At 43.9% G+C, this 20983-nt stretch overlaps 2 protein-coding genes across 5 annotated transcripts in view; one reads left to right on the top strand and one right to left on the bottom strand.

Annotated features, from left to right (window-relative positions):
• Positions 1–1469: 1469 nt before the first annotated feature.
• Positions 1470–5830, bottom strand: LOC308221179 (uncharacterized protein; the record flags this gene model as incomplete). The annotated part of the gene is made up of 2 exons (XM_080618141.1): positions 1470–2417; positions 4180–5830. One exon carries the CDS (start codon positions 5828–5830, stop codon positions 5102–5104), a length of 729 nt encoding a protein of 242 aa, XP_080474267.1. The 3' UTR covers positions 1470–2417; positions 4180–5101.
• Positions 5428–20983, top strand: part of ADCY9 (adenylate cyclase 9) — a 93346-nt gene continuing 77790 nt past the window's right edge. For 3 of the 4 annotated variants that reach the window (XM_080617733.1, XM_080617734.1, XM_080617735.1), the window contains exon 1: positions 5428–7527. In XM_080617733.1, the coding sequence (XP_080473859.1) occupies positions 5829–7527 (1699 nt within the window). In that variant the 5' untranslated portion in view covers positions 5428–5828. The remainder of the gene's footprint in view (positions 7528–20983) is intronic. The other variant, XM_080617736.1, reaches the window with a different exon arrangement.

Genomic DNA, 20983 nt, shown 5'->3' on the forward strand with positions numbered 1-20983 from the left:
TCAAATGAGACAGCCATAAAGACTGACAGTAAAATCCTGATCCCATGGGAGCCAGGGATTCCTGCTCAGGTTTTATCTTCCCTCTTGAGGTCCAAGTCATATGAAAAGATCTGCTGCTGCTTACTTGCTTATTTTGTCTGCTCATCTGGGATATAAAATGGTGTCAGTAATATGAATAATCTAAACTGCAATTTCAGAAGGATGAAAACACAGAACACAAAACAAACCTGGCTGCCCTGAGGAAGTGAGGAGAATGCACCACTTACTCAGCTCCTGTGGTTTCAAAGAGACGTCAAAGATAATCCTTGTGCTCTTCTTTCATGGAAAGGCAAATAAGTGTCATGACACTCCTCCAATTTTAAAAGCCATGAAGGAGTATCAATCCTCCAAAGTATTTTCTAATGTTTATCTGTTAGTCTGTGAACAGAAGTCAGAATTTGTTGGTTTTACATCAATAACATGAATTCGTTCACCTAGAAGTTACTAAGATTCAAACTAAAGCTTGTAATGAATGCCACACATGTCAGCAAGGATGCAGAACTTTGTCAGAAAGGGAGATCCTGCTATTTATTAAGGTAAGAAAGTAGGAAATGGGCCATCTGGGCTGTCTCCCTTGAGCCTTTCTGACTGTGGACGGACTAAATAGGTTTCAATGTATTTTTCTCCAATATTTATGCTGTTTCCAGAGCCAGATAGCATCAACGTCCATGACGTCTGTAAGTTTTCCTTTGAAAGCATACAATAAAAGCCACAGACTTCTAAAGAGCATCCCTACTCCCAGCTACACCAGCATTATCACAGGCTGTTGTTCCAGCCAACAGTTTCCATGCCATGTTCTTCCACCTCGTGAAGGTGGATTGTGAAGTCTAAAAAAGTGGGTTGCCACATTTCGGAACCCCCATAAATAGTTTTGCACAGCTCCATCAGGCAAGCCATGCAGTACAATATTATGAATGTCAAACATAAGCTAATCATTACAGCTGACAAAAGCTCCACCTCTGAGCAGGGAAGTAAATTCAACTCTACGAATATGTACACTTAGTGGCACAAAAAGATACGTGCAAGTAAGATATGCATTTGCCCAGCTATTGCACTGTAAAATATTTCCTGTAACTCAGTCTCTGAGAAAGTAAAGCAGTCACAGAGTATTTTGGATGGGCAGTCAGAGTTCTCTTCAGGAAAATAGCACAACCCAGGCCTATCAGATAGTAAAATGAACCTGGGACTCAAAACTGATACAGCATGGTAGTTCCTGCTCCACCAAGATTTGCAAAAGGAGGTTGCTATGAATGTGACCAAGAGGAAGCATCTTCCTTAGAGGATGCTACAAACATTGCCCACTCAGATGCTGCCATAGAGGGACACACTGACTGTGTTTACATGCTGTGGGGTTAAACTCCTCGTGATGAAAACAAATCAGAAGGCAGGCCAGGAAATAATGGACACAACTTCAGACCACTTGTTGCCCTCTAAGATAAATTTTATTCATACTTGAAATAAATACAAGCATCACAGGCATTTCTTGATTGCTGCTTACATGTATTTAACTTGCTTCTTGAATTCAGTGGAGAAAAATCTTTGTGATAAAAGCAAAGTGAAAGAAAAATGTCCAGAATATAACACTCAATTAAAACTTCTGTCTTTCTGGAGGCAGCACTAGGTCCTTCCCAGCCTGTGCGGAGCTAACAGGAGTGTTCTCTCTCCTGCATACACACTGTATGTTTCCACAGAACTTGGTAATGACAGAAAATGGCTGGGCTGGTTAGTGTAGAGGGACTCTTTCACCCAAAAGCTCAAGAGGAGGAGCAGGATGGGAGTCTTCAAGTAACAAACCTAGTGGGAGCAAGGATTCTGAATAGCATCGACATCACAATCTGAAGTTTACTAAAGGAGGGTGTTAACAAGTCAGATGTCTCCTTCAGACCCATTTCACTATCCTTCGAACCAGTAAATGAAAGCTGGAAAAGAGAAGACCACTTCATCAGTGGAGATCAAAAGCAGTCTCTGACTAGTAGCCAGACAAAATTTGGGATCATGTGGGTCACTCAGTTTAAACTTGTGATGTAGTCAATATCTTTGATGGGATTCTGTTTATTTTAAGAACACACAAAGTCTGCTTTATTGAGCATAGGGGGAACAAGGCACACTTCTCTTGCTTCCCAGCCTGAGCTTTGTTTCTGCTTGTCTTGTCTCCCGCACACGTGTACCTCCATGCCCAAAGTGTTGCTCTCATCTGTGTGCATACAGGGAAAATAAACGAGCAGGCTCTCTCCTCAGACTGCGTGAGCAGACTCATTGTCAGTGCAGCATGCAGGCAGCTGAACCACCTCCTCCCTGCGCTTACTTACTGTTGTACACACACCAGCCACTGCCCAACAGCTGTATTCTGAAGGAAGGTATGATCCACAATCTTGCATCTGCGTTTTAGATGAAAATTGAATTAAAGTCTACCCAAGCAAGGTTCAGTAATAAACACCAGTTTGAAGGACCTCAACTTTTACTACACTCTGGGCAAATGATGTTTGACTTATATACCGCCCAGGCACCTTAAATAACCCAGAACCAAAAGAACCAAAGGAAATCATGACTTTGTTGATATCAGAGGGAAAACGCACATCTTCAATTAGAAGTAAGTGTACCCTGGTGTTCTTTTCAATGACATCCTGATTTACTGAGAAATCCCCTGTTCCCCTCTCACCCCAACCCCCCCCATTTTAGCTCTTTGCAGTTTCTATCTTATTTGGGGGGGTGTTAAGGTAATGCAGCTGACCAGGGCTGGCAGCTGAGTAAGGATATAGTAAGAAATAACAACAACCTGAATAATAACTCAATACTATCATAAAACAATGCTAAAAAATTAATGCTGGAATTTCAGTACCTGTTACATCTCAAAGTTCAAATCACCCGATCTCTACCACAGCATAAATCTTACAGGTTTACATATCAAAGTTTTTTGTTAAAAAAGGTAGTTTTACCTTAAATTCTTTGCCATAGAGGCAACCCCCCCTTTTTTCCTTTTCCTCCCCAATTTCTACAATATCTTTGAAGCTTTGGAAGCTGTCACATTTATTTAATTCTCCAGATTAAATAAATTCATCAGAAAGTAAAAATGTAACTTAAAGAACATTTAAATAAATCAATAAAAGATTGCAAAGAAGTCTCAGTAAATTTATCAATTAATAGCCAAGCCCAGGAGGCCATCCTTGCTTTCTGCTCTGTCAGCTAAGCGATTTCTTTCTTCCTAACAGTGTTTATGTAAGAGCAGCATGGTAAGCAGCACTCCCTATAAAATATTGATTAGCCAAGCCATTAGTTGGAATTCAAGAGACAGCTGTGTCATAGCGAACCCAAACCAATTATTGCTATTGATTTTTTCAAATTTGCATGGATTTTTTTTGTAGAATCATGGAATGTTTTGGGTTGGAATGGACCTTAAAGATCATTTAGTTCCAATCCCCCTGCCATGGTCAAGGGACACCTTCCACTAGACCAGGTAGCTCCAAGCCCTGTCTAACCTGGCCTCGAACACTGCCAGGGATGTGGCAGTCACAAATTCTCTGGGCCACCTGTGCCAGTGCCTCACCACCCTCACAGGGAAGAACTTTGTCCTAATATCTAATCTAAATCTCCCTTCTGTCAGTTTAGAGCCATTTCTCTTTGTCCTGCCACTACAGATCCTTGTCAAAAGCCCCTCTCCAGATTTCTTGTTGGCCCCTTTAGGTGCTGGAAGCTGCTCTAAGGTTTCCCCAAAGCCTTCTCTTCTCCAGGCTGAACAATCCCAGCTCTCTCAGCCTGTCTCCAGAGCAGAGCTGCTGCAGCCCTCTGAGCACCTTTGTGGCCTCCTCCAGACTTGCTCCAGCAGGTCCATGTCATCCGTATGTTTGGGGCCACCAGAGTATGTCAAGAAACACAAAGTTCTCCAAATCATAATAATAAAGCCACGTTTTACAGCATGGTTACTGCACAATAAGGAGTATCTTTACAAAGGAAATGGAGAAAAATGCAGATTTCAGTTCCAGTATCTGTGTGACCACGTATTTTCTGTTACTGTCTGAGAAGAGTGCATTTTACTAAAAAGTGTTGGCTTCTGAGGGTAAGGGGCTCACTGCTGGGTAAGAAGCACTGCTGAAGGAAGGGTGGCTGGAGTGCTTTGCAAGCAGCCAGCTGTGCAAGGCTCACCTGGAAAACAGCAAATGGGATTGAAGGAAGCAGGAGCTGCAGCAGGAAGAAACCAGACAAGCACCAGAGCAGGGACTGGGAGGGGGCAAGATGAGGAGAAGATGGTGGGACCGAGGATTTGGGTGTTAACATCACCTGTGAGCAGGGGTAAGGGATGGAGAGCCGGGAAGAGGGTGGGAAGAAGCTGAAGTAAGCGCAGGGAGAAACCCTGTGAAGGAGGGAGAGATACGGGCCATCTGGTAGGAAGAGATAATGAAATTGAGGGAGCGGTGCAGGCGAGATAGCGTCAGTTATAAACAAGCTAAGAAAGAGAAGAGGAGAAAAATAACCCAGCAAGTTTCCAGCAGGCTACGGGGATGCGGAAAGGTTGAATTGTTTGCTAAAGTGCATGTTGTTTGCGCATGGCAAATGTCAGCCTTGCCAACGGCGGCGGCTCCCCAGCCCCCCCTGAACAAACACGGCCCTAAGGCGGTTGGGGACCCGACGGGGGAGACCCGTCCTGAGGGTACAGAGGGCGGCCCCGGGGGGGACGGACGGACCCTGCCGGACCCGCCCGGCACCAGCCTTCTGTTCCGCCGCACCGTCCCGTCGCTGTCAGTCCTTCCCCGCCTGCGGCGAGGGAGCGTCGCTGCCTCACGGAGAAATAACTCACACACACACACACACCCGCTGCGGGAATACGGGTGCGCCCGGGAGGCTGCGGGACCGGCCCCCGCCCGCGCCCCTCAGGCCGGGAAGAGGGCGGGCGGGAGGGAAGGGAGAGAAAGAGAGAGCGGGGGGGTTGTGTGTGCGCGCGCTCCCGCCGCGGCGCCGCGCCCCATTGGCCGGCGGGGGCGCGCGCCTGTAGCCCCCTCCCGAAATCCCCCCCTTGAGGAAGATGGTGGCGGCTCGCGTTTGAGCGCGTCCCCGTTCTTCCCCTCCCTCAGCGGCGCGCAGCGGGCGGACCGGCCCCCGGCAGGGCACGGAGCTCCCCGCGGCGGCGCGGCACCACCCGCCGGGAGGGGTGACAGGGCAGCCCCGCGGCAGGCCAGGAGGAGGCGGCGGAATCCCGCGCCGGGGGCTGAGGGGCGCAGCAGGGGCTCTCGCTCTCTCGCCCGGGCGCTGCCCTCGGCGGCAGGAAGGCGTGGGGCAACCGCGGGCCCCAGGCCCCGTTGGCTGGGAGGGCCGCGGGGGGGCAGTCGTCGGTGCCGTCCCGGCTGGGCGGGCGCGGGAGGGTAGGCGGCGCGGCGGGAGCCAGCCCCTTGGCGGCTGTCGTGAGGGGAGCGCTGCCCGGCGGGCGCGGGAGGAAGCCGCGGCCAGCTGCAGCCGACATGGAGGAGCGGTCCCCTCCCGGCCGGGGCCCGGCGTCCTCCCCGCGGGACTGAGCTCCTCGCAGGGGCTGCGGGAGCGGGGCCAGCGGCGGGCGGCAGCCCCGGCCCGGCTGGCGGAGGCGTGCGAGGCGGGGGGAATATGTGGGGCTGCCCGCGCCCCAGCGCGCTGTGTGCCGAGCCCGGCGAGCGGCGGAACGCCGCGGCGCTGCCCGGCCGCCCCTCCGCGCAGGCGGCGGTGGTGGCGGGAGGAGACTAGAGGCGGCTCTCCGAGGAGCCCGGTGGCTTCCCCAGCCCGAGAGACCCAACTCCTGAGCGGGCTCTTCGGGAGGAATTGACAACATGGCTTCCCCACCGCACCAGCAGCTGCTGCATCACCACAGCACCGAGGTGAGCTGCGACTCCAGCGGGGACAGCAACAGCGTGACGGTGAAAATCAACCCCAAGCAGCATCAGGGCTGCTCCTCTTCCAAGCACTGCAAGTACAGCATCTCCTCCAGCTGCAGCTCCGGGGAGTCGGGGGGCACCCGCCGCGCCGGCGGAGGTGGCGGCAGTGGACCCGGCCTCCGCCGGCAAAAGAAGCTGCCTCAGCTCTTCGAGAGGGCCTCTTCCAAGTGGTGGAACCCCAAGTTCGACTCCAACAATTTGGAGGAGGCTTGCATGGAGAGATGCTTCCCGCAGACCCAGCGGAGGTTTCGCTATGCCCTTTTCTACATCGGTGTGGCCTGCCTTCTCTGGGGCATTTACTTTGGCGTACACATGAGAGAGAAACAGATTGTTTTCATGGTGCCGGCTCTGTGCTTCCTTTTGGTATGTGTAGGCTTTTTTGCATTCACGTTCACCAAGACTTATGCCCGCCATTATGTATGGACTTCGCTGATACTCACCCTCCTGGTTTTTGCTTTGACTCTGGCTCCGCAGTTCCAGGCTCTGAAACCTATCTCAGGAAGTGGTGACATGTCCAATCAGACTCCCCCGGCAGATCCCACAGACACTTGTCTTTCTCAAGTAGGCAGTTTTTCTATGTGTATTGAAGTGCTCTTGTTGCTTTATACAGTGATGCACTTACCCTTGTATTTAAGCTTGTTTCTGGGACTGTCATACTCAGTCCTCTTCGAGACCTTTGGTTATCACTTCCGTGATGAGAATTGTTTTGCACCTCCCAGGGCTGGTGCCGTTTACTGGGAGCTGTTGAGTAAAGCCTTCCTGCACATCTGCATCCATGCCATCGGTATCCATTTATTTATCATGTCTGAAGTCAGATCGAGAAGCACATTCCTGAAAGTGGGGCAGTCCATCATGCATGGAAAAGACTTAGAAGTGGAAAAAGCCCTGAAAGAGAGGATGATTCATTCTGTTATGCCAAGAATAATAGCCGATGACTTAATGAAGCAGGGGGATGATGAAAGTGAAAACTCCATCAAACGTCATTCCACCTCAAGCCCCAAAAACAGGAAGAAGAAGCCTTCCATACAGAAAACCCCTATCGTATTCCGTCCTTTTAAGATGCAGCAGATAGAGCAAGTGAGCATTTTGTTTGCAGATATTGTTGGCTTCACGAAAATGAGTGCCAATAAATCTGCCCACGCTCTGGTGGGGCTCCTGAACGACCTCTTTGGACGTTTTGACCGTCTGTGTGAGGACACTAAATGTGAGAAGATAAGCACTTTGGGAGACTGTTACTACTGTGTAGCTGGCTGCCCGGAGCCCCGAGCAGATCACGCTTACTGCTGCATCGAGATGGGCTTAGGAATGATTAAAGCCATTGAGCAGTTTTGCCAAGAGAAAAAAGAAATGGTGAACATGCGTGTCGGTGTTCATACCGGGACAGTCCTGTGTGGCATTTTGGGAATGAGGAGATTCAAGTTCGATGTGTGGTCCAATGATGTCAATTTGGCCAATCTGATGGAGCAGCTCGGGGTGGCTGGAAAAGTCCATATTTCGGAAGCTACTGCGAAATACTTGGATGATCGTTATGAAATGGAGGATGGAAAGGTGGTCGAGCGAGTTGGTCAGAGCGTGGTAGCTGACCAGTTAAAAGGTACCTGCTTTTATTTTATGCTCAGTCTTTTTATTTCATTTTATGAGAGATTATATTTTCCCTAGCGCATGATCTGTGCTTGCTGACTTGCAAATTGAACACGTTTCACGTTTAACTCCATGTGCTAGTGATCACAAACAGCATGGGAGTTCTGGAATAAAAGATGCCACAGAGATAAGAGTGAAAGATCTTCTGGGGTACTCAAAATCCACTTAGACTTTAAAGCTCCTTAGCGCTCCTCTTGAGAGTATCGCCTCATAGGGAGGAGAAGGTTAATGTGTTTGCTGTCTGCAAGAGGTTTTTGTTTCACTGTTGTGTGTCATCCTTTAATTCAGTAAGTAAACTTGTTAATTGGCTTCATGTGCCATACATAGAGCATATGTGTTTTGCAAAATTATGTATATCTGTGAAAAGTTCTTTTTGGCATTGGGAGAGTTGGGACTGTGAAGGCATTTGGGAAACATGACAGCTGGATTCACAGAAAGAAATGAGCGCTGTAGATTTGGCAGTTTGATACAGCAAGTTGTTACAGTTCGAAGCTGGGCTGGAAAAAGTTACTCAGGTGGCTCAGTGAGTTGGCAGAGGCTCTCATTGCAGCTCGAAGGATTTAGGGATGAAACTACAAATTTGCCTGTTGGAAGAGAAAATGAGGGATCCTTTGGTTCCCCTCATGGCTTGTGTAAGGGTCTGATTTTCATTTTTCGGTGGAGTATTCATTCTGAAATGAAACCCTGGACTGCTTTCTAGCAGCTCTGAGAAGCGCGTGCAGGAGGATTGTTCATGCTGAGGGTTTAATTGTCTCTTTAGTAAAAGCCGTGGCTCTTCAGTGCTGTGCCTTTGTCTGGCGGAGCTATGGCTCTCTGCAGTGCTTGTAGCCCAAGGTGGGGAGCAGCCAAATCAAAATGGGAGTGAAATATGTCACAAACCCTTTTATAAATGTACCCCCTTTTTATAAAGTAATCCTGCTAAACAGAGTGGAAGAAACTGAAGGAGTCACAGGACAGCACTGTGGTGGGGGGAAGGAGATGTTTGTTGCAACCAATACAAAACGAAGCCAGGATGGTTGTAGAAAGGTCAGTGAGTAAGGACGGAGGGGGGAGTATTGCAAAACAGTGTGGAAGCGGCAGTGCCAGGCCGCTCGCCTGTGGCAGGTGCTTATTCTGATGTGACACAAATACTTATTTTTGGTGAGCTGGCTGTCTGCATGCACATGGCAGTGGGGCTGAAATGAGAGGCTCGTGGGGAGGAAAAATATCGACAGTGACATTGGTGGCTGGAAGCCATAGGACTGAAGCAGATGTGTGTCCCTGGGCTTTGGCTTTCTGTTGAGCTTCTAAAAATACCAATTCAGTTAATTTTCTTGAAAATTGTCACTGATGTATTACGGTGTGCTTTTAAGAAAAAAGGATCAGACATAATCTCTCCTTTACCCTAAGCTGAATCTTGCTGTTCTGGTGAAAATAATGTAATAGGTTGTAGAGAAACAACCCTGGGATATTTCCCTCTTCCACCTACCTTTACAGTCAGCTGCAGCATGAAGGCTGTGTTGTAGCAACACATGAATTTAAGTATTTTTGCTAAATTTATAACTGCACTTGATATCATTAATCACAAAACAACATGAACTTCTTTGTGGAGACTGATGGTACTGCTCTTAAATATTTTATTTGTTTATATTTTCTAGGAGATCACAGGAGCACTGTGTAGAGCAATCCTATCCCATGCCAAGAGTGGGGTTTTTTCCATGGTCTTTCTGAGACTTTTGTTCTGTCCTTGTTCGTACTTATTGTGGGAGAGCATAGTTTGCCATCTCTGATCAGTACAGGGGTTTGGGTTTTGCATCTTTGAATGCCTTTCACAGGTCCGGCTTTAGCCAGGGCACTACAGGCAACAAACTGAAATGCTGTCTAAATAAGATGAAGTATGTTGGGCTGACCTTTTAATGCTCTCTTTTTTACCCTGAAACCTAGCTATGAAAGCAACTGGAGCATGTGGTAAGAATTAGTTTAATGAGAAACATGGGTTGGGCTGGGTTTTTTTCACCCTTTCCTTTCTGTCTTTTGTTGTGGAGCTGTAATTAGCTTCCATTTCTTATCAATGTCTTATATAGTTACAGAAATCAGCATCTGTGTGGGCTTGTAAACCAAGTGGAGCTCTGCTGTGACTGCCTCTTATCTGTGGCACTCGTAGTCCCTTTCCCTCCCACGGCCGGACCCTCAGGGGCACGTGGTGGGTGCTGCAGGGTTGCCCATTTTTTCCTGTTTCCTCAGTGCTTTGTTCCGCATTCAGATTCCTTGGCTGATAGATAAACAGCATCAGGGAAGGAAAGAAAAAGAAGGCACTGGTAAAAGCAATCTAACAGCATTGCCAGAGGCTGGAGTCTAGAACCTGCTGCAGGGGAGGGTTTTGTTAAGAAGCAGCTCTGAGATTTAATAGAGTAAACTGAGATTTGGCCTCTTAATTAATTAATTGTCCTCTGACAAGCACCTGCTCAGGTTTGTGAAGGGAGGTGCTGTTAGGAAGCTTTACTTCCCTGTTTTCCCTGAGAATTCATTGATAGTAGTGATAGAGAAGAGGAAGTTTGTTGTGGTTTTTTAATTATGTCATACATCATACTCTTTTCAAGTATGAAAGCGCTGCGGAGATAACAGACACCAGCTTTGTTTCCCTACTGGTACTTCACTTCTCAGCTTCCTTTCAACCTTTGGTATCTTAATGATATCCTATTTTTTATGTTGTATGTCTAGTATATTATCTCTTAATTGTCTGAGCTGCCATGATAGCTGTAGCTGTCTTCTGAGGCTAAGGCACCATAATCAAGTTATGATCCTCTTTATAGAGGAGAATAGGAGGTGCTGAGGACTCAGTACCCATATTATGCACATTTCAGGGTTTTTGCCTAAGACTATTTCTGGACTGGGTCTTTGAACAATAGTACCCCCATTATTGGAGTGCATCAGGCATCATCCTGGAGTGAGTCTTTTGGCTCAGCTCACTCAGAAGGAATCCAGGCACAGCTCTACAGTGTGCACCAAAGCAGGGTGCATTGGAATGAATTGGGCAAATGGCTTCAGAACCGTGCTCCCCGTTCTATCTGACATACTAATGTAGAGGTCCCCTGAGTTGTCCTAGTGCTGCTTTCCTTGTTTTTTGGAATAGATGAGGCAAAACTAAGTTTCCCTCTCACTGTGCTGTTTTGTGGTTCACTGAAATCTTAGGATTTCTTCCTTTTCTTCCTACTTTCCTTCCTTGGGTCCTTATTGCATTAAGTGAGGCCCTGGTATGTCACCTTCTGTTTCTGACTTTTGAATTAAGTAGGTGGAGTCTAAAACAAACTGACTAAGAGAGCAAACCTGTGATGACCCTAAAGTGGTTTTGCCTGTTTTAAGATTGCTTAGGCCATCTCTTCTTACAGCCCTTGATCCCCTTGGATGTGAGGGAGTGCAGGAGAGCAAAGTTTTTTGATATCTCCAGACAACCCGAGACATCAGTTCAGTTTAATCTTCCATAATAATTTTGAAACAGAATTCTTTTTCTGTTTTCTTGTTGAGCTTCCTAGCAAGTAAATTTATTAAAGGCTATGAGATGCTGAGAGTCACAGAATACATGATATATAATACGTTGACATATCCCTTCTGAGCTCTGGAGTCAGAGATCTCAGGATATAAAAAGTTCTGCTTATGGAAATACTTTTGTTTTGCTGTGTTCTTCTTGGTTGTTTGCATTTCTCTGTTTTGTTACTTAGGAGGTCATGATATTGCTATTTGCCAGCCAGCAACACTTCCAGAAATACCAGGGTCACCAGCATCTTTTTTTTTTTGTGTGCTCAAAGTACGTAAGCCTGTTGGGGCAAGAAGGCTTTATCTGTGTTTATAGAGTATAGCACAGTGGAACCATGATTTCATTTGGGGCGTTTGTATGTACACTGGTGCTCAAGTAAGAGTCGTTGTTAAAATTCCTGTTAAAATAATTCCCGAACTTTCTGCAGCAAGACGCCTCTTTGTTTGGTTTGCCTCAAAGAATTGCTTTATCACTGAATTTCTGTTCGAGGCTCTTGAAGATGCAGACATGCTTTTCTCTCTGGTTTTGTTGTTTGTTTCATCATGGAGGAAAGGTTCATGGCTCTTGTGCCCTCTATCACGTGACTAATCAAAGTGGTCAATGGCTTCAGAGGCAAGGCCAGCTTTCATAGCTCGTACTGCATGGAAGTCCACCAGCTCATCTGAGGCAACCGGTGGCTGTTCCTGCTAAAGCCTATCAAAGATCTGCAGGGTGCTGTGTTGTCTTTCACTATGCTCCATGTTGTGTTAAATATCTGCTTTGCTTTTATTAAACTTCTTTTTTTTCAATTGAGCAAATCAAAGTCACCATTTTGCTCAATACTGAAACCTCTTAATGTAAGTTAGGACTATTATTTCTCCATAAGTAGCCTAACTCTGTATATGGTGGCAGCATGTAACCCATAGGGTGGTCTTCCTTAGACAGACCGTGAGATACAGCTCTGCTAGGTGGCTTGATACTCTGCTGCTGCTTCAGGTTTGGGTTACAGGGAATATGGTGTGGTGTTCCTGAAAGACAGAAGTCACAGGCAAGGTTATGAAGAGATAAGTCATTGGTATTTTTCTTTCCTTCCTCCTCTTTGCAGCCTGTCAGGAGCAGACCACAATTACATCGTGGTAGCAGTGAGGTCTTCCCTGCCTGCCACATCTTTCTGTCTTTTACTAGACCTGTGCGCAGAGGGCCTGTAGCTGTTGTGTGCTTCTGGAAGTTCACAGGTAGATGAAAGATAAGGTGAAAGCTATCCTTAGCTTTTTGAGCCCAGCCTGCTGGGTGTAGTGTAAATGTAGAAGGCTTGTGCTTGTGCCAGCAGGACGGCTCTGCAGAGAGCTGTGTACAGATTCAGCTTTGCTCTGTGGCTTGGTTGAGATCAGCTTTAGTCTGTAACTAGTGCAGGTTTTTTGGGCGAGTGCAGGAGGTTAGGGTGCTTGTCTTGTGTCTTGCCTGCTGTTGTGAGGTTTTCCTGTTCAACCTCTGGTTTCATCATGTTCAATGAATATAAATCTTTAGATACATGCTTTTTATGTTTATTGAACTCATTTGTGACAGACATTGTGGTTCTGGATTTCATGTGTTCTGATACTAATCTGAGGGTCAGGCATCAGTTGATAGAACCAAGTAAGCATGCGTGTGTATTTCCACTTTCCCACAAAACAAAACTCTGAGTACCGATTGAAACAGAAGATGTTAGTGACTAGTCAGTTTATCTATTTTACATAATTTGACCTCTTAACACTGTTGCTGAGGTGTAGTGGTTCATGATCTTATTTTGAAGTTTGAGACTGAAAATAAAATACCATCCACACGTTGACTTCACTCCTGTATTCAAAAAATGAAAAATACTCAATGACAGATAAAGAATTATAATTAGAGGTAATTTGCACGAAGACGTATTGCCAGGAAGAAGTAAATTCAACATTGATTTAACATCTTGACGTGATCTGTAACTTCACTGTGTAGTAGCAAAAAGAAAAGGAGGTAAATAGCGAGTGTAGTTGCTCAACCTGGTTCTTGTCGTCACATGGTGAAAATGTTTCATAGCTATAAACAAAAGAAAGAACTTTGTAGGGAAACCTAGCGATTATTGAGCTTTCCAGATATTTTACATGATGCGATGACATAATTTTTCCTGAAACTAAACCTATGTACGTGTGCGTTAGTGCTGATCAGCTTTACTGCCAGGTAGGTTCTGTGACCTCTGCAGGAAGTCCAGAGATTCTCCAAATTTAGAGGAAGATTTGTTGTGTTGCTCTTGGTTTTATTTGTGCAAGACGAAGTAGAAAAATATCTCAATTAAAAAGTATTCACACCTAAGCTCTTTTTATTATTTAAGGAAATCTTTGATGTTGGCTTTTGAGGCTTTGAATTTCCATCACATACTTCAGGGCTAATTTGACAGCACACAGTGAAAAATAATTTAGAAGCATAGTTAGTATCTGTGCAAGATTCTCCACTTTGTACAGGATGGAGACTGACAATGTTCTTTGTTCAGCAGTGTGAGCTCCAGTTTCAATTTATTGCGTGCCCTGACACTAATTAACAAATAAATCAAGGCAGCACTGACAGTCTGGTTGTAAAGTGTTGCAGCTCTGTTTAAGCCCTGTGTAAGCACTGTAAAGTGAAGTCACAATTTCTGTAGACCTCAAGACATTTACATCCTACACGAGTTGAAGTGAGCATGGCAGGAGTGGAGCTTTATTCTGGAACATAGGACAGATAAGTATGGAAATCTGAGGTCCTGTGATGCTGGAGGGACACCATGTCTTTTGCTGCATTCTGTGATCATCATCTGCAGAGTCCCTCATTTATGTTTCTCTCTTTGGCTATCCAAAATAGAGGTGCTGCAATATAAACAGGTACACTACAACCAACAAATCTGAGTGCTCTTCTTCCTTCTTCATGATTACATCAGTAAATCTTCAGAGATAAGTGAGAGACTATTTAAATGCAAAAGAACTTATTAAAATGAAAGCCTTGACATGGTGGCTTTTTGGGGAAAAAGATTGATTGAAAAGACAAAACAAAGGCAAAGACACATAATTTACATCCATCTTCTGTCAGGACGAGGATGCATGATTTGAATGGGTTGTTTAACACTCTTTTTGCAGTTATTTCACAATATGTACTTTTCCTTCTGGCAGGCAGAGGATAAATGAATTTACATACACCACTTTTAAACAAAGTACAATTTTATTTGATTTCAAGTTGCTGTAGACCGTCCTGGAATATTACTAAAATTAGTAAATACAATTATTTTCTATTGTCTTCAGTTTGTGTGCAAGCAATCTCTCTGTTGATCCTGAATCAGAAGCTCTCTCCATCCATCCTGGCGCTGTAAGGGGAGACTGCCATTCCTCTCTCCGTTACAGCTGACACTTGAAAATTCTCTGCTATTTTTAGATGATTTTCAATCTCATTTCTGTCCTTTGAAAAGAAAGAGGGGGGAAAAAGAATCCTAGCCTTTAAATTTTTAACTTCCAGTGGGAGTTGCTATTGCAAAGAAGCCGGCTAGTCAATGTGGTCTCATTAACACATTTTAGCAGGTTCTGTTATATAAGTTTGCATTATTGTGATGGCTGTTCCATAGGTTTGTAGGAGATTGTTGGAGCTCCATTTGAAGCAAAGCCACGCAGGTCATGAAAGCCTAGTGGTTTGCTCCCAAGTAATAATTTGTGAAAATACGAAGTGGCAGTTGGAAAAGAAGGATAGAGTGGGGATTGTGCCACAGTGTTACAGCTTCTTCTTTTCCCGAATGTCCTGTTTGGGCGCTGGTACTGTCAGATGTGGCTGGTTTGTCTTACCTTGCTAGGCATACATCAGCAGTGGACTATACCAGAAATCTGCACTGCCCTTCGAAGCTGAAGTCTTCTCATCAAATGAATATTCTCTCATTATTTTTCTCCAGATGTTCTAACCAAGAGCAATGGATATATGATCTATACTAGATGTATGGCTTTAGGGGTAGATATTTTTCATGGTTCTGAAGTTACTTTGTGAAGGAACAAAACGTTTTAGATACATTTCTGCAACTAGCATCCCTTGGACTCAAAATACCCCTTATGATTGCCTGAAAACTTTTTAGGCTTGTATTTGCTACAGTAACTTTATGTGGGAGTTCTTGGCAAAACGCATAAATAAGGATTATAATGCAAGTGTTTCCTTCACTGATAACACTGTTCCTTGTGAGAGGAGCTTCTAAAGCTCTTGTTTTCAAGGTAAATTTAGAAATCATGCTGTTGTTTATAAATTTATAAATCACGTTATGTTGTCATAAACCAGCATTACTTACAATCTCCAAAAGTGGCATGGGGCAGAGGAACTGGTGGAGTAAAGTCCCTAGTTGCTACTGGGATCTTTCCTTCTGCCTGCTGCTTACCATGTGTCTTTTGCTGTCTGTATCGCATCTTGATTATCTACTAGTGAAATTTGCTTCCTTTTGCGGTTTTTTTTTTTTCCTTCAGCTGTCAGCTGAAGTTCACTCAAATCCACTTGTGTGGATGTCATCATGAGCTGGAAGTCCGGGGGTTCCTGTTGGCCACGTGATTCCTTAAACCAGGGGCCCTGCCATTGCAAGGGGAGGAGAGGAGCCATGTGGAAAGAGATGAAAAGCATCCAAATCCAGCTGTCTAGAAGTGTATAAGGAGTTAGTTTCCTTCCAATCTTGTTAATTCATAGGTCTTAGTAGAAAGTTTCCTATTTACTCTTTAAAACAGAGGGAGGAGGAGAAAGTGGAAAGCAGAGCTAATTGATAAGCAATACCGATGGTATTAACAACTATTTGATAGTGATGGTTTGGTTGACTGTGCTTAACTGCACAATAAAGAAAAAAATGAAAAAAACCCCAATCCTCCAAGTCTATAATTGAAATCAAATTCATGTTTCATGTTATGAAATATCATTTCAGCCTACAGGAAAGGTAGGAATACTTCTGCTTCTGATATTAAATGCTTAGTTCTTTACATTCATTAGATAAACAAGGATGTTTGGGTCAGAAATGGAATATTTTTATTTCTTAAATGTGCAGTTTTGATGTTTGATGTTGATGCATCCGCTTAACACATGGAATAGAAGTTAATTTTTTTTATTCTTTTCAGGGTATGTTCTTTTCAAAAGACCTCCCTGGGAAGCTTTTGCATAGCTGTGCCCAGTAGTTCTTGGAATCAAATTTCTTGCATTCTTTAACTCATTTTTAATGGACATGTGAAGTCTGTCCTGTAAGGTACTAAGAGTCTTCAACCTCTGACCGACTTGGACGAGTGCTACAGCAGATAAATCTGTTGGAAATGCTCAGGGCCTGACAGGACCGGTGTTAAAGACAGGATGTAGTGAGGAAATGTTCCTGTAAGGGCGTTATTTGCAAAGAGCCCAGGTACAACATTAGCTCCAAATTTCCTTTGTTTAGACAGCGTGATGCTTGGTAAGAGCTGCTGATGTTTCCAGGAGGTCAGCATTTGGACGGCGCTAAGAGGAGAAATGTCTGCAGGCTTCCAAACGAGCGATGGAGACTGCAGTTGCACATGCCCACAGTGAAACTACACCAGCAGACAATCAGACTTTGATCCAAGGCTTTTTAACCTCTCTCATCTATTTCTAGTTTTTAAAACTTGGTTGTTATTTGATAACAATATGTGGGAAATGAAAAGGATCTTACTTGTTTTGCTCTGACTCCCTGTTTGGGACTGACCTTGCTACTAAGATGTGGGTTATGTAAGAGATTCATAAGTACATGTAAGTTACTAATGAGACAACATAAATAATATTTAATGTTTTACTTGCTGCTTGGCAATGTGACATCAACTAGAAGCAGAGAGTGTTCTTAAAAATACCACGTGAGGATGAGAAAATTCATTATAAGTTGTTTCATAATCCCAATAAACCATTTAAGAGAAACACACACCCCATGCCTTACCTGAGGTTTTGGAATCCATAATGATCAGTACCCAAATTTTTCTGCTGAGGATGTTAAAATAACATATACGTCTTTGGTTATGAAACATTCCTGCTTCTGGAATTTGCTGTGGGTACTGAGCTAAACAAAAGGAGTGCTAGGTGTCACTGAAGTCACGTTTTCTTGCCGTGTCAGGTGTTTTAGTTTGGTATTACACAATAGTTTTCCACACATAAGTCCAAAAAGTCTTAATTACATAAAGCTTTTGCGTTATTTGCTTTTTTTACATACATATATATGTGTATATAGAGCATTTCAGTAAATATGTCCTTAGGATGTTTCTTATGTGAAAATACTCCAAAGTGTGTTTGTAGTCTGTTATTTCTTAATAATTGGATGTTTTAATTTAATCAGTTTGGAAACTGTGCATAATTCTTTTAGCGCGAATGACTAGATATTAATCAAATGGGTGGCATTCTTTAATAGAAGTTTTGCTGAGCTATTTATATTTAACAGGGAGCATTGTAAAAACTCCCTGTTGATAATAGAAGGTGGGAGCCGCACCTAGGAGAGGTTTTCAGGGTGCGCTTGTCTTTAGCTGTGATTGCTTCAGTGTGGCAAGATTTCCCCAGCGCCACTTGCAGGAGACCAGCTCTGGAAAAGAAAGGTCATTGCTGCTGTAGTAGAGGTGTGTTGGAATATGATCTATGTGCTCATGGGAACTGAGCCTGAGACCTCTTGCTTTATCTGGTGCAGGGGATGAGAAAAAAGGAATTCTAGAATCACAGAATACAAGGTTGGGAGGGATCTCAAGGGTCATCTGGTCCAACCGTTCTAGGCATGACCTAGACTGGATGTCCCAGCACCTTGTCCAGCTGAATCTTAATAAAGTGTTCAGCACAGCAGAGTGCACCACTTCCCTGGGGAGATTATTCCAGTGGCTGATTGTTCTCATTTGGAAAAATTTTCCTCTCGTGTCCAGTCAGACTCTCCCGAGGATATTCTTGTGCCCATCACCTCTCATCTTTTCCATGTGACTCCTTGTAAAAAGGAGCTTCTGTCTTCTCTGTAGCCACCCTTCAAATACTGAAATGCGGTGATCAGGTCTCCTCTGAAAAGGAGATAAAGGGTGCAATTTTTTTTAACATGCAAAGGCGACCGAGGGGAAGGTGCTCTGAGCCCTGATGCAGCACTCGGACACTGATGTCCTTTGCTGTTTACCCTTGCTTGGAGAGACAGTTTGGTGATGACTGTTTGCTGTTCAGGAGCTGGTAATGATTCTGTGTCCATAATGGGGTATGAAAGCAAATCAGACCATACGGAAGAGATTTTTACTCAGGCACAGTGTTTTCTAAGTGTTCTAAAAAAATGCGTGCATGATGTGGCTATATTTAAAATATGGTACATCTGTTAAGCATTTAATTCTTTCCAAGATTTCAGGAGGTGATACAGTTGGAAATTGTCTTAAAATTCAGATAAAGATTTTTTTCCAAGTTAGGATATTTGCCTGCTAGGCTTCTGCACTTACCAGCGCTTCTTGGAAGTGGTGTATTTGATAAACATTTAAATAAACTGCATTACATATCTATTTTGGGACTTAGATTATGATTTGACTTGTATAAGCCTAATATGAGCTATGGACAAGTGTGCAGCTGATACAGTCATAAATTTGTGTGAGTTGTTCTGCTGCTGTAATGGAGCTGGATTGTGCTGACAGGGCGTTATTTGTCTAACCCGTTTGGAGAAAAAGGTTTGTTAATTCCTGCATTACTTAGTAAGTACAGGAGTTGGACCATGCCCCAGCAATGCTTGGTGCAGCTTTTTAAACACTAAATCCCCCTAATTCAAATAGCACTTTGTTAAAGTTCACAGTTATGATTGTTTTATTTCAAAGAAGAACAAGTTGGCTTTAATAGCAGAATTATCAATTTATGGAAATAATGTGATTTTGTGTCTGTGTGTGTTAAATGTGACCTTTGGGACATCATGGTGACACAACAGTTTGTGTGGGAAAGACATAATACTCAGTTCAGGAGCTGCTTTTAATGTATGTTGGGTATGTCTGTAGTTTATCTAAACAAGACAAGTTTAAACGTAGCAGATGACTTTCACAAATACAAGTAAAGCAAAATGGTGCACTGAAAGACCTTGCTGCTGTATTTCGGTGATTCAGTGTAAAACGAACATAAAGTATGAGAATTGCAGCTGTAAATGTAGACTTTGGGATCAGAAGGATGGCCTAGAGTGTTTATAAGGGGTTTTCTTGCCCTTTCAATGCATATGTAAAATTACAACTCCACTGCAATGACTATTAGAAGATAAGGAAAATTAGCCATTGAAGTGTAGCTGATGTTAGATGGTCATTGAAGGGGTTCATCCTTTGGTCTTTATTGAATGAGGCACTTCTCAGACAAGAAGTGGTATTGAGTTAATTAAGAAGCTTTCTGCTACCTGGGCTACTTAGTTGATGTGGAGCAAGCGGGGTGCACTCTCGCAGTGCAGGCAGAAAGCAGTGAGCCAGTACTGCCATAACTCCTTCCAGATGTGCTGTCCTGCTCTGCGTGGCAGAGGGGAGGTGTATGATGGAAGCAGGGAAAGAAGGGATGGCAGCTTCAGTTCAGTGGTGGGCTGTAATCTAGCAAAACCAGCAAGGATCCTGTCTCTGTGCTTGAGTTGGTAATGGCTCTGTCTGAACCTTGTCAGACAAAAAATAGTTTTCATTTTTTGAGCATAGTTAGCTTTCTTTTTTGCTTGATGTGACTTTACCATGTCTTGTAAATTGAAGAAAACCCTCTTTCTTTCAAGAAAGCCTAAAATAAATGCCTTGATTTATATATGCTTGGATATTTTTGTACTAATGTATAGTGGAACCATAACAAATGGAGGGTGAAATTTTACTCTCTAATGTTTACTCTTTCCTGTCCCTTGTCAGAGGATCAAAATCGACCACACAGGCACAGTACACAAGCTGGAAAGATCACTGGGTATTTGAATAACCAGTGTGGATTAAATGTATGGTACTTGTACCTGGATACTGTACAGTAAGAGTGAGCAAAGTGCTTGGTTCAAAAAGTCGAGTCTAGAATCTCAGCTTTAATTTCTTAATGAAGAAACTCACCTGTAGCTGTGTAGGCCATTCCTGAAAATCCATTATCTAGGCATTTGACTGAATATATTATTTTTCTGATGTGCCCGTTCAGACATCTGCTAGAGAAGGCAAGTCATCCTTAACCAAACTCCAGCTACAGCTGTGTCAGGTGTCCTGGTGTTTGTGTTTTGTGGTGTTCCTGCTTGCTGTAATCAAGCTTCTGGAATAGTTTACTTCAGTTTCCTGTTCTGTGAAGTTTAACTATTGCTAGTGTAAGGTTTTTTTTTGGTTTTTTTTTTTTTTTTACGTGAAGCTTACCAGACACATCCTGAAAATGTGACGATGAAGCACTGAGTTCTTGTCGCTGAAATTTCTACTGGATGTTCGACTGTGTGATTCTTGAACCCAGGTTTTAACTCCCAGCAGTCATACACATGTTCACTTCTAAAATGTTGTGGTAGAATGGGCTATGCAAAATGCTGGTATATGCTGAGGTAGGGCAATGATTGAACTCATTTACTGACGAGAAGCTGTGCTAATGATTTGTTGACAGTGATTCCAAAAAATGCTGTATTTAAGGGCTGTCCAGAAACCCAGAGTTAAATGGAGACTAAATAGTGAGTAGTTAAAATTAGTATTATTGTTCCATGGGACACAGGATGTATTGCTTAATAATTCTTGGACACCGTTTGCCTGCAGATACTCTTTTTGTGCTGAGGTGGGAATATTTTTTCACATCCCATCGCAGTCCCACGTTTTCTACATATAGCATTTTTCTCCCCATGTTGAAGTAATAGAATAGAGGGGAGAATTGTACTTCCCCTTTTCAGTATGGCTGTATGAATAATTAGTAAAATAATTTGTGGTCTTAAAAAGATAAATCTGTGTTGAGACATGAGAATGAGGAGAGGGGGACTGTGGAC

The sequence above is a fragment of the Psittacula echo genome (genome assembly GCF_963264785.1).
Source record: "Psittacula echo genome assembly, chromosome: 5".
In the NCBI taxonomy this organism is placed as follows: domain Eukaryota; kingdom Metazoa; phylum Chordata; class Aves; order Psittaciformes; family Psittacidae; genus Psittacula; species Psittacula echo.